Consider the following 14426-nt stretch of genomic DNA (forward strand, 5'->3'; position numbering starts at 1 on the left):
CTGCGGCCCACGAACATAACTTTTCCAGAAAATTAGCCCACTACTTAAAAAAAAGGCCGCCGACCCCTGTACTATAGTGATATAGTTATACTTATAGTAACAGCCTCTGAATTCCTGTTTTATTTAAAATATTAAGAATAGCAGTAACTTATTAAAGTTAGAAAAGGTTTAGATTGATTAAAACTTCAACATTAAATATATCTTACTAAAAAGCATCTACTAAGTTTCCTGTGAAAACAAAGTTAAACTGTTTTAAATTTATCTTTAAAAAAAGTTAACTAGTTAGAAACCATACAAGCAATATCTTCTAAACTTAAATCATTCAGATAGTTAACTTCCTTATATTTTTTAACCTTTAAATATATGTTTAACTTTATTAATTTATTAAAAAAAATTAATCCGAGAAATTCCAATAAGTTCTGGAAAACTCATTTTAAGCTTAATTTATTTAAGATTAAGGAAAAAAATAGTCAAAATAAACTTTCTAAACATACTTGAGTTTATCAATTTATTTATAAAACAATTTCACCCGAGAAATTCCAGCAAGTCCTGCTGGGTGAGTTTCTTCTGATTCGGGTTTTGTTTCTGGGGATTTACTTTCTGTGACGTCATCAAGTTCATGGGCTTCCCCTTTTGCTGCGAAGGAAACGAGAGGAGGGAGTCGAGTGACGTCACGTCGCCCTTGTTGCGTGGCAACGTATTATTTTGCTGTGACATCATCGGCTGGTTGTTGCCATATGACGTCATGGAGCCGAAAGGAGAATTGCTTCCGGTCTGATTTCCGCCGAAATATGATGGTGTCATCATGTTGTTTCCGCCGAAAGCGCCACTTTGTGACGTCATGTTTCCGAACGCGGGCTGCTGTGACGTCATGAAAGAATTCTGCTGCTGGGAGTTGATCATGTAGTTGGGTTTGCTCTGTGACATCTGGTTGTTTTGTGAATTCATGAAGTTGTTGTTTTGTGAAGACATAGACGTGAGGTTTTGCTGCATAAGAGTTGAGGTGAGGTCTTTTGGCTGAAAAAATTAAATTAGTATGGTTAATAGATGACAAAAACCATTTCTGAAACTTTAAACGTAGAATGATTTCGGAAGGATTTTAAAGAAAAAAAACTATATAAAACAAATTCTATTTAATTTTCGACTAGATATGTACTTGATTATCATACTAGTACTATAATGTCAAAGCAACATAACTAATTTAAAAAAATTTATAATAAGCCAAACCTTATTTACAGTTTTGACTGGAGGCTTTTGAATGGTAGGAACATTGTTAATCTTGAGCGTAGCATTTCCACTTTTCGCAGGAACATTTCCAGTTTTTGCAAGATTATTGTTAACTTTAAGTGGCCTCACAACCTGATTTTTCATCCTGTTGTGCTGGGCTTTCATATCTGCCAGTCTCTTCTTATCTTCCAGTGACAAATTGTTGGTATCTGTTGAAAGATCTTTCAATTCCTTGTTGTCAGACACGTCCAATATTCCCTGTTCATTTGATTAATAAAGCATTTAACAATTCGTTTTTTATAGGCATTTTTTTTACAAAACTAAGTCAAATATTTATTAATATTTTAGTAACATATTTTTAAACTTGTGGAAACATAACAAGTTTTTTTTTAGTATGAAAAGATATAACTATTTTTCTATCACTCATGGTTTATATGTGTCTTTTAGGTAAACATGTGCTTTAAAAATCTATTTGGATTATTTTAAAATAGTCTCAAAAACTAACTAGTTTTTAAATGTATAAAAGTATCAACTAACCGAATTGTTAACTTTAGTGAAGTCCAATTCATTTTCTTCTTGTATTTGCATCTTACTTATTTGTTCCAATTTTGTTCTTTGTTCCGTTTCTACCTTCTCCAACATTTCCTAATATATTTATAAAAAAAAAACTTTATATCAAAAAAAAACTTATTAAACATAATAAACTTAACAAAATTATTAAAATAATTTTGTCGTTACTAATTAACTATAGTCTACTGTCTGAACACGTGGTCCTCAATGTCTTTGACACTAGAAATAAAAAACGGTTTAAAATTTATCAGATTTAAGTAGAAACATTAAAACCACAAACTCTTCGGTTAAAATCTTAAAGCATTTATAACTTAATACAACACAATCTTTAGAAGAAATATGTTTAGGAAAACTTGAAACTAAAACAAACTGTTATAACAGACATGTAGAAATTAAACTGTAACAAATTAAGGAATCATTACCGTTACATAACCTTAAAAAGTATGAAACATTTAAGTAAAATAAATAAAAAAATTGTTGTTAATAATTTCTCTAGTTTAACGAAACTATATACAGTAACCTCTCGCTTCTTTACGCACTCGTGACGTTACGCACTCTCGTTTAGTTACGCATTTTAGAACTCTAAAAAGTTCAAAAAACAAAAATTAATATTGCATAAATTAGGTTTATTGTATATTTTTTAATTTAAAATATGCTTTTAAATGCTAATTCACTTCTCTATATCTTTAGTTTTTCTAAACTTATGTTTCTTGACTAATTGATAAACTTTTAGTTAGACCTCAGTTTATCAGAAATTTTGTTATACAATAAGAGACTAAATTAAAATTCTGAAAGAAATATGACTGTTTTAAATAATGATAGTATAATAAATAATGAGAGTGTAAAACACAAATAAATAATACAGCACTCTTGCCCTATATATGAATAAACATCTAAAAAAAAATCAAATGAAACTTCCTAGTAAAAAAATACAACATTTCTTTATTGTAAACAAATGCTTAATTATAAATTGATTTTGCTAAATACATAGAATATAAATTTTAAATATCAAATTAGTCACATATAAATAAAGATAACGATAAAATCTACTTATTATTAAAGGTAGTAAAATTTTTCTACTAGTTTAATAATATTATATAAATTTCAATCCTTTATTTTTAATTTATGTATTGTTTTATCTTTTGTTTTCATATTTGTAAACAAAGTATACAAGTTGTTAAAAATTAAAAAGTCCCCAGTCTGCTTTTAACTAGAAGCAATATCAAAAAACAGCAATTATAGTGAGTATATTTGGAACCTCTCGTACCTTTACGATCTTTCGTATCTTTACGCATTTTTGCTGTAGACACAATGTGCGTAAATAAGCGAGAGGTTACTGTAATAAAAATGTAAAAATAAAAATAAAAAAAGTAAAAATGTTTACAAACATTTATAACAGAATTGTAAGATTAAAACTGCTTCAAATTAATTTATCATTACTGCTACATAACTTTTAAACACATCAAAGATTTAAATAAAACTTCGAAACAAACTGTTGTAGTTTATTATTGTAATTAGATAAAAATAATTATAAAAAATATGTTCAAAACAAGTACAAACTTTTATGACAGACATGTAAGATTGAAACTGTTTCAAGTTAAGACTTCCTTCAAATGCAAGTGGTAATAGAAATGGAATAACTTTTCCCGTTACCATCTCCTTAGTTATACCTGAAACAAAAGACTTTATATTACTACATTTTTAATTTGAAATACAAAGGTTTTTGAAAACTTTTTTCAAGTTTTCTTATTTTTTTCTATATTTTTGAAGGCACAAGTTTTTTTAGTATCAAACAAATTTTAAGGTAAAAAAAATAAGTTAAACAGGACTACAACATTTCAAAAATACTGTAATGATACTTTAAAAAAGTTTAATAAACATTAAAATTTAAAATATAGCAAAAAAAATTACTATATGTATTATATTTTTCATATCTAATCAAAATTTCTTTATTTCTCATGTGAAAACTGTTTGAGATTCCAGGATTTTTTTCTTCAAAATTTCTTAAGATTTTAAGTTAATAAATCATTTATAAAAAATAAACATAAAAATGAGAATAACTTAGACTTTTATAACATACAAAATTTGTAAGTTTCAAAATTTTAATAAACTTAAACTTTTTATTTATAACTGTTGTAACCAAAAAAGTTGACTCAAAAAAAAACATTTAGCACAAAATATATAAACCACTTACACTTGAGTAATACTTTTTAGTTTTTATACTTCACAAACACTATTACTTTCGTCTTGTATAAACTATTATCATAAAAATCCTATAAAATAAACTCACCTAATTTATCGTTGTTATGAGCGATTTTGAATACTCCCAGCATGGCCATCAATATACCGGGTTCTCTCGATTTTACCAACAGCAAATGCACCAGTATCTCGTCCTGACAAGTCCACTTGTCGAATGACGTCATCAGTTTTGATGTGCATACCAGTGCGTTCACTTTTAACTGTAAAGTTAACATATTCATTTACAAGAGAGCTTTTAATAGTAGATATATACATTTGATGTGTACAAAAACGCAATAATTGTTGTTAGTATACATTCACTTAAAATTTTTAAATCTTAACGTTCAGTTTAAAAATTAACACTCGTATGGTGCTAAATGAAATTAAATTATAATTCTGTTTAAACCGAAGCTTGTGACAAATTAAAGTTTTGTTTTACCTGTTAGTGTAAAATTAATACAAAAACATACTAAGATTTTTAAAAGTATTTAAAAAAATCTTAAATTGAACTCAATTAATTTTTGAATATCGATAAAGTATAACTAAACATATATAAAAAATGGATATTTTTTTATAAATTTAATGACCAAACCTGTGTAGTGCTTCCTTCCAGTATTATCTTCCTGATCTTGGGAAGAACGTAGCTCTTCATCGAAGTCAGGTCCAACTGTTCGGCGAATGTTGGCATTATACTCAAGCTCAAGTCTTGTATCTGTGTTGATGTAGATTCTAGTGCTGAACTTATCATGGGCAGTATGTGACCTTTGATTAAGTGTGATGGGGTTTTCTTCAGTAAAAAGTCCATCTTTTTCAGCATTTGAAAGATTATCTGCAGGAATTATTAGTATTACAATAGGATCTTTGGATGGATTGTTTTCAAGTACTAATATACCAAGACACATGGAAAGATAACTTTTAATTTCCAAGTTTTTGAGTTTATGGTTATTTTTTAATATTAATGGTTAAGAAAATTATTATTACCAAAAAGCAGACTCTTAAAACTCATTTTAGTTGAGACGGCTTTAAACATTTTTATCAAATACTTTTCTCAACAAAACTATTAAAAAATTAAACATACGTTCATCATTATGATTCATTTGATACGCAAAAGATGCTAAATATTTTCAACTATTCGATAGGTAAGAAAGTTAAGATATTTCATAGCTTTTTGTTTGCCCTTATGTATTTTACATATTAATTTTGGAGAATTACGGGACAGTTAAACTAATGTTAAAATAACCTGAATTGGGTTTTGAATTTTAAACACGGGTACCAAACAGGGGAATATTTTGTTCAAGTAGTCTTCATCAGTGCAATTACTATTTTCTGCAATGTTGAATATGCAAGGCAGTACGAATGGTATCATATTGGTGTTTGATAATTCGCTTGTAAGTGCTGGTATAACTCGTTGAAGTTGAACTCTCTGTATATAAAATATAAACAAGATAAATAAATAATAATAAATTGTCAGTTAGTTTGCTTGTTTGTGCTGGTATAACACACTGTAGCTGTACTATCTGTAACTAAAAAAATAAAAAATGTGAGTGAGCTATTTTTTTTTTAAATGTACTTTTAAATGTTATTTTTAATATGAATGGTATCATGTTGGTGTTTGATAATTCGCTTGTAAGTGCTGGTATGACACGCTGGAGTTGCACTCTCTGTATATAAAATAAATAAAAATGTGCTGTAGTTAAAAGTTCTTTATTTTTTATGTTGTTTAATTTAGGTTTTTATTTATTTATAATATAAATGGTATTATATTGTTGTTAGATAGCTGTTGTAACTCGTTATAGTTGCACTCTCTGTTTATTAAAATTTATCAATTATTATATTTATTTTAAAAAATTATAGAGGTTTAGGTACCTTAAATAAAAAGAACTATGTTAATATATATTTATCCACAATATCAGCTTAAGGATGTATTCTCTGTGTAATAAGCATTAATTTTAAATGATTTTTTATTTTTTATTTTAACAATTAAGAATTCAAACATAAAAATCATATTAAAACAGAACAAACCATAGGTAACTGTGGTAAAACGTTGGGTAGGCTTTTGAAGAACTGAGAACGTTGCAAATTGTCTCTTTGTAAAAGCGAGTCTAAATATTGCAGTGTTCTTACTCCTACACTGTCGAAGAATGGCAACTGTACAAAAAATTTAAATTAAATAACATAAGTAGAACTCGCTATCAATATCTATTTAGTTTATACTTTTAATTAAAATACGTTTTAAATTTTAATACCAAAAAAAACTCCTGCGCTGTCGAAGAATTGTAACTATACAAGATTTAAAATAGTAAAAAAATTTATGGTTGAGATAAAGAAAAATTTAATTTTATTGGCATTCTTTTGTTCAAGTATTTAAATTTAGTACAAATTTGTAACAAAATATTTGGGGGCAGTTAACTTTAAATTACTTCAAACCATAGGCTATTGATATGATGAATTTGTTTTTAAAATCTATGTTTGCAGGGTTGCCAAATGTTTTTGGCAAATTTTCTCCAGGTTTTTTAAATTACAGGTTTTAGGGTCTATTTTTAGTTTAAAATTAAGTTTAAGGTAAAAAACTGTGTTTAATAGGATAATGACATTGAAAAGATATCTTAAAGCTTCTTAAAACTTGTTTGATTATAAAAGAAAATTTAATGATTTCAAAACAAAATTATATCTTATATCTATACGATAAATTTTTGTGTCAGATCTAAATTTTACTACTTAACTAATAAATAATTTGTTTAAAAATCCAGGTTTTTAGTGATTTTTGTTGAAAAGTTCAGTATTTTTTTTTTAATATCTCAAACTCTAGGTTTATCCAGGTTTTTTAGCCTAAATTGTCAAATTTAAGGTTTTTCCAGGATTTAAGGTTTTTTGGCTACCCTGTGTTTGAAATAAAATTCAAATATATATAAAATATAGTTGTTTTATTAAACATGTTTGCTAATTTTAGTAGCTAGTTATTTAAGCTATATTTTATAGCAAAAATAAATACAAAAAATCAATATATTTTTGTTTAGTACCGATTTTAAATTGTTTTAAAGTTATTATTGTTAAAAAATAAATTTAAAAAAGTTTTTCGGTTGAGTGGTACCTAAAAGAATAAAAAAATATTCAGATTTTGTATTTAAAAATATTTGAAATCATTGGCATGACATATAAAACAAGTTTTATACATACAAAAAACTTTATATACTTGTTAAACTGTATCTTAATAGATACAAAAAATCTTTGAAACGTATTTTAATAAAATTTGTAAAACAAACTTTAGATATTTGTTGAGCCGTGGGCCTAACATCTGGTTCGGGATGTAGCAACATTCTAATGTGCTCGTGAATGTCTGATGGTACTTTGTTCAATTGAGTGGTTGATATGTTTTGTAACTATCAAAATAATCAATAATAATTATATATAATAATAATATTTTAATTAGCTCATGAATGTCTGATGGAACTTTATTCAATTGTGTGCTTGTTATGTTTTGTAACTCTGAAATTATTATAACAAAACTTTAAAAATTAGCAAAAACCTGACAGAACAGCATTTAAGTATAATGAATAAATCTATTGAACCTAAATAAATTTAAGAAAATTTCATAAGGGCTTTAATTCTATATATAAAAAAATATCCTATTAATAATTATATACAAAATAATATAACTAATTTACCTACTACAAACTTAACAACTAAATTTGTATTATTTTTATTTCAGTTTCAAGTTACAAACTAGGTTAAATACCTTTTATACAGATGTTATAGCAAAAAAAAAATGGAGATCTGTAACTTTAGTACAGCTTAAAAATAATTTTAATTTGCGTGCTTGGCAAAACTATTTATACTTGTACTGAAGTGAGAAATCAATCAAAACCTTGTCAACGCATCTCGGAATTTCTCTGTACAAGTTCTGAGTGTTGACGTCCAACAGAACACCACCGTTGTTGTATATCGCGTACAAGAGCATGCCCACATTGTACATGTCGGACTGTGTATTACATGTTCTGCTTGTGATGTGCTCTGGCGAGTAGTATGAGGGGTTGGGTTGCGAGGGGGGAGGGAGTGTTGAATCCCAATCCTTGCATATGTGCTTCGGCTGAACAAAGTTTATAAAAGTCAATGATACAGTGTTTTGTATATAAAAAAAAAGGAATTTATTTGTTAACGGGTAGTGTTTAATTTCAACTTTTACATATGTGTTTTGACTGAAGAAATTCATAATATTTACAACTATTGTACTAATTAAAACTATTCACAGGGTTACCATATTTTCAATTTTTTTGTCCAGGTTTTCCAAATTTCTTACAGTTTTTTAAAAGTACACATTTGTAGGTCTATATTTAGTTTAAAGTTTAATTTAAGGTGATAAACTGTGTTAAATAGTATAAAAACATTGAAAAGATACCATAAAGCTACTTTAAATATGTTTTTTAATAAAAAATAGTTTTGATGGTGACAAAAACTTTTTATTTATGTGATATATTTTTTGAGTCAAATAGAAATTTTACTACTGAACATGTGAAAACTGTTAAAATTCCAGGTTTTTTCAGTGATTTTTGTTCAAAATTCCAGGTTTTTCCATGTTTTTTTCAAAATTTCCGAAATTCAAGGTTTGTCCAGGATTCCAGGTAAAGTGGCAACCCTGCACTTAAAATAGACATTATTGAACTATTTTAAAATCGATTAAAACAAACACATTCAATTTATTGTCTTATTTTCTATATTACTAGTATAACTGTATGTATATATAAAACTAGTTTATTTAATATTACTGTTTAAAAAAACATATTTAGATAAAATTGAGTATTAATAAAAGCTTAAAACTTTGTTTTTGAACATGAATAAAACTGTAAAACTTATATAACTTTTAATACAGAACTGTATTCAAAGTGAAAAACAATGACACATTTTTCGATGAAAGTTCTAATTATTGTTTTATTTTGTGTGGGTGTCAAAACAAGAGGAAAAAAATTAACGAAATATCAACTACTTGCTTTTACTTTAATAAGATATTTTTTTTTTATTTAACTCAGCACTTTTTCAATTTGTTTATAGACATTTTTATATGACAAAGTTAAATTTGTTAGCTAAAATCTAATTTACGTTAAGCCATACATTTCTAATTACAAAGAAAGCTATTATATTTCTGCACAAGTTTTAAATAAGTTCCTTCTTTTTCATCACGCAATCTTTTAAAGAGTTTTTGACAACTGATTTCAAATTTTGGAAGAAAGTTATTAACAACAAAATTTAACAGAAAGTTAAACATTAGATTTGCCTATATAATAAGGTTTTCAATACTAAATCTAACTTTTAATGTGATCACCTATTATACCATAATAAATCCTACAAATAAACACATTCAATTCAATAAAACTAACAAAAATATTTTGCTTTTAATTAAATATAGTGTAGTAATTAATTGAAAATGTTTATAAACAAAACTTTGATTCAAATTTTCTTTTCCTAAAAAGTAAATTTTCAGTTAAGACAAAACTTGTATAAGCTGAGTTGAATACTTGCAAATATTTATAAGTATGGTAGTTTTAAAAAGTTATTTTCTATTGTATTCAACAGTCTTCAGTGTAATTAAAAAATAATCAAATAAAATATTTCTCTTTACTACATTAAATTTTATATTTACATTTTATTTTAAAAGATGAAAACAATTAGACCTATAGTCAGGTGTTAAGCCAATTACAATAATAGTAACTAGATATTTTATAGTTTCAATTTTAAAACTAAATACTTTTTTTATATGTTAAAACAAACCTCTGAGAAAGAGCCCGTATTCAGTACGGTGAAATCAAATCCTGATATTTTCCAGAACCCGTCCTTGGTGGACACAATGTTCTCAGGACAAATGTTGCCGTGTATTATCTTCGCGCTGTTGTGCAAAAATTCTAAACCCTCTGATACCTTTTGTTAAGAAATATATTAATGTCTTATAACACAATATCGATTATATATTGATCTAAATAAGAAGTACTACATAACAACTTTGAAAAATTTTAAATGCTAATAAAAATATTGATTTAAAAACAAATCGTGTTTTAAATAAGAATCTATGTTTGAGCAAAGCACATGTTCCCAACTAATAAGCATTAACTTTCAGGAAAAAAAATAAAATTTTTAAGAAACTTTATCAAATTTACACCTAATATTTCTTACTAGTGTATGCTTTTAAGACTATACTTCTAGGAGTTAAGATATCAAATTGAGCAAGTTCATTTATTAGTTTATCCTTAAATTAATTGAAAATAAGTTAATCTACCCTAATTTTGGTATTTAGGATTGTACTGAACAAATAATAACATTTTCAAAAAATACACTCAAAAAGCTTCAAAAAAAAAACTAGTTAAAATTAATAAATAGAAATACTTATACTTTTAGATCAAATCAAAATAAACACAAAACTTTTTAATGTTAAAGTTAAATCAAGTTAATATTATTAATGATAGGCACACATAGTAATATTCTTTTACCTAAAAACTTAAAAATTTTCTTATCTTGTGATATACCTTTTACTAAAACTTAGCTTTAAGGCCATAGGGGGGTAAGCCATGTTTTTTACAAGTTGATCTTATTTTATATAAATTTTTCTAAGCTTTAAGATTCTTTTTAAGATTTTTAAAAATTCAAATTATTTTTTGAGATATGACCAGTCAAAGTCGGGCCGCATAATAGGTTCCCTATGGGAAAGGAAAACTAAAACAGCAAAAATAGATTATTTTGTTTAAAATCTATCTATCTCCTCCTACGTTTTTCAAGCAATCTTCTTCAAACTTTCACAGTCTAATCTTTATACAATAAAAAAACAACGTTACTTTGGACTTAAAAAAATTGGTAAAATTTTTTTTTTAACTTTTTTCATAAAATTTTTGTTTTTTTAAGTTATTAAAATTCATAAGTAACGTTTTTTCTTATAATGTAAGGAACATTTCCTGAAAATTGGAAGAAGATTAATTGAAAAATGAAGGAGGAGATAGATTTTCAGCGATTTTCAAATTTCCAAGAAAATCAACCCCAAAAAATTTTTGGTCCATACATTTGTATGGGAAATTTTTACAAAAAATAAAATATCTCAAAAGTTAAATGGTATTTTTGAATTATATAAAAACTGGCTTATAGTTTGTGATTAAAGCTTTCATATAAAAGCCAAAGTTAATTTTTGTGAGAAAAGTGTTTTACCCCCTCCCCCTATAGCCTTAAATTCTTAACTTGAAAAAAAAACTTTTGCATTACAATTTACACTAACATGTATCAGTCCATACTTGATTTCAACTTCGTTGACTTCATAACCTTTCATGAAGCTGGGTACTTCGTTTATATTAGAATGTTTGCCCAGCAAGTTTGCGAGACTGCTGAATATGGGCTCGGTACAGAACACCAAGCTTTCCCTGTTTATTTCATAAAAATTAATATTACTAAACGTTACAAAATGTATTTAAAACCTTTGAAAATATTTTTTAAAACATTTCATTATTATTTTTGTGCTTAGTCAAAAAATGCTTTACATAATACCTTAAAACGTATGTTAAAAGATACTAGAATGCAAGATACACTTCATACTTTTCATAACTATTTCCTATATAACTATTTCCTATGTAAATTAACCTTATCATATGTTTTAAAATAATTAAAACATAAAATTATATTAGTTATTTTACTTTATACAAAGCAAACATCATAAACAAAACTGCACAAAACACCAAGGTTTTCCTGTTAAAAATATTTTCCTATATATTGAGTAAAACTACATACAAAAAAAACTAACATTTATCTGCATTGTATAAACGAACTATGAAGAAAATCAATTCAATAATGCAACAAGCTCTTTGTTATTAATTTTTGTTTTGTATTCAGCTGAACTAAAGCAAAGTTTATAAAACGATTTAAATTGAGTTAAAAACTGAACATTCTTGTTTGTATTAACAATTTTCATTAAGAAACACTTTATCAACAATAACACCATCAGGCATGACAAAAGTTTTTGATTTTTTTTTGATTTTTTGAACTTTTTCAAGGTTTTTGAAAGTACTATTTTTTGTTAGTTTTAATATAAAATTAAATTTAAGATAAAAAACTGCCATAGAGAGCATCATAATATCGAAAAGATACTGTAATGCTACTTTAAAATTGCTTTATAAAAAAAAAGTTGTATTTAACAGACTTTTTCTATGTAAACAAAGCTTAATATTTTACATGATAAACTGTTTGAAATTCAACATTATTTCATTTAATATTTCTGAAATTAAAGGTTTTATAGGTTTTTTACCTGGATTATCAAATTGCAGGTTTTTCCAGGATTCCAGGTTTTTGGCAACCCTGATACCATCAAGCAACAAAAAACAAACAGTTCAAAGACAATTCTGAGCATATGGATACTAATAAATTTTTCTTTATACAACTCAAAAAAGTTAAACAAACTAGTAGTCAACTATAAAACATTCAAAAAGAGCCTAGGTTTAACAATAATTTTAATAAATTTGTAACTTTGATGTTTCCTGTGCAAAGGATATCATAACTAGACCATGATAAAATAATATTTTGAATTATAAAAGCTATAATCACAAGCATGTATTTTCAATCAACTTAATAACTTAGGTAAAAGGCAACGTTACAAAAATTCCAAATTCTTTCAGTACTCAACAGTGAGTTATAGAGAATTAAAATTATTTTTTAAATTGGAAAAGTAAAGTTATTTAACCACACAAGCAAATATATATTAACTTTTACTAAAAGTAAAAAAATCATTAACAATAAAATCCACACTCAAACCTTGGCCTTCCAATACAAAAGTCAGTTATATAAAAAAAGTTACTATTATTGTTTTTGAACCTTAAAAACTTATGTCATTTAACAACTCAAAGTGACAATCATAAAGACTTACAGCTTAAAAAACCAAGAGTAACTGGCAAAACTGCAAACTTTACATAAAAAACTCAAACCTGGATTCTTCCAGCACATGCTCCACTGTGAGTATCCTGGGATGCTTCAGTTTGACCAACTGACTGCAACCCTGCTTGAACACGTTCAGTATCATCTCCTTGTCCTGCTTGCTGTACTTTTCAGTTAATAATTTCTTCTCCAACACCCATATCGACACTTCCTGAAAAATGAAAAGTAATTTTGTGAGAAACTTTTAATATCTAAAAATAGGTTTAAGTTTAGTTTAGAAATTTAAGTTGACATTTGCTGTGACTTTTTGGTAAAAAAGAATGTTACAACTTCCTGCTAGATGGAGGATACATTTTTCATAGGAATCAAAAATATTTATTTTATTTTATTTAAAATAGAAAAAGTGTTTCTTACACTCATCTTTTAATCTAACTTTATGATTAGAAATTCTGCATTTAATACATATTGACACTTCCTGCCACATTTTTGTGAAAAATAAAAGTTAGAATTTGCAGTGATTAATTTAATCAATTGTTTCAGTAAACAAAAGTTCTGCTCATAGAGCTTTTCAATGATAGTTTTACAACAAACTTACTTTACTTAAGTTATATAAAAAGAAATGACAAAAAAGTGTTGTTGTTATACTTTAAATTATTTACAGAGACACACAAAAATAGTCAATGGTAAAAAAAGAGAATACTTTGCATGGTAATATTTTATTTCTCGTTGCATAAAAACACACTTATACAGCAATTGATATAGATGAATCTCTTAAAATTTACTAAGTTAGCAAAAATTTATCTTATTTTAAGACCATAATCTAATTTCTTAATAACAAAGTTCAACTTAATTCATAACTAAAACAAAAAACTGAACTAAATTAGACAAAAACAACAACTTTCTACACCTAATCTCAACCTTAGTTTCAAAAAGTTTGAATTTATAAATAACTATATACTCTTTTTTATTTCAAATGTTCTTTTATAAAACAACAATTCATTCAGTTAAAAAACTTAGGTTTTTATCTAATTAAAAATATAAACTATTATAATAAATGTAACTAGATATAACAAAAATAAAAACACAACCAACGGCTTTTGTAGACTTTTTGCAACCACTGTAGATTTTCCACAGCAGGTCCGGACCCGCGCTTCCAATCTGCTTCCCTGCCTCATACTCTCTCAGCAGGGGATTCCCGGGAAGTGCAGCACTTATTTCAGTGACGGTGCTGGTCAGGGTTGAACGCAGCTTGTTAAACATCTTGTCCATGGCGATTATTTTAATTTTAACTATTTTTACTGTAATTTGTATTTTTATGCTTCAATTTATAAAATGTCTCAATGATATGAATACATAATTTTATCTCAAATTTCAATTTAAAACTAAAAGGTGCTTTTGTTAAAAAACACAATGATAATGCTTTTAAGCTTATTAAAACTTCTGACAAAGCTTAATGAAACAAAACAGTTCATACTTGATCAAAAAAAAAACTATGTATA

At 26.3% G+C, this 14426-nt stretch overlaps 1 protein-coding gene across 1 annotated transcript; it reads right to left on the reverse strand.

Annotated features, from left to right (window-relative positions):
• Window positions 1–525: 525 nt before the first annotated feature.
• LOC145834841 (SCY1-like protein 2) lies at window positions 526–14196 on the reverse strand. The gene is made up of 14 exons (XM_082942361.1): window positions 14020–14196; window positions 12978–13138; window positions 11285–11426; window positions 9799–9945; window positions 7901–8122; window positions 7299–7415; window positions 6058–6183; window positions 5276–5458; window positions 4628–4864; window positions 4088–4256; window positions 3358–3467; window positions 1765–1872; window positions 1228–1485; window positions 526–1017 (listed from the first exon to the last, which is right to left on the reverse strand). The coding sequence occupies exons 1-14, from the start codon at window positions 14194–14196 to the stop codon at window positions 526–528; spliced, it is 2649 nt and encodes an 882-aa protein (XP_082798487.1).
• Window positions 14197–14426: the final 230 nt, after the last annotated feature.

Source organism: Thalia democratica, chromosome 1 (genome assembly GCF_965202585.1).
Source record: "Thalia democratica chromosome 1, ktThaDemo2.hap1.1, whole genome shotgun sequence".
NCBI classification, from domain to species: Eukaryota; Metazoa; Chordata; class Thaliacea; order Salpida; family Salpidae; genus Thalia; species Thalia democratica.

Coding starts and splice junctions, on each gene's coding strand:
- LOC145834841 (XM_082942361.1), bottom strand. CDS start 14,196: ATGGACAAGATGTTTAACAAGCTGCGTTCAACCCTGACCAGCACCGTC. Junction 6,184..7,298: donor CGGCTCAACAAATATCTAAA/GTTTGTTTTACA, acceptor TTTTTTGTACAG/TTGCCATTCTTCGACAGTGT. Junction 4,257..4,627: donor TGGAAGGAAGCACTACACAG/GTTTGGTCATTA, acceptor TTAACTTTACAG/TTAAAAGTGAACGCACTGGT.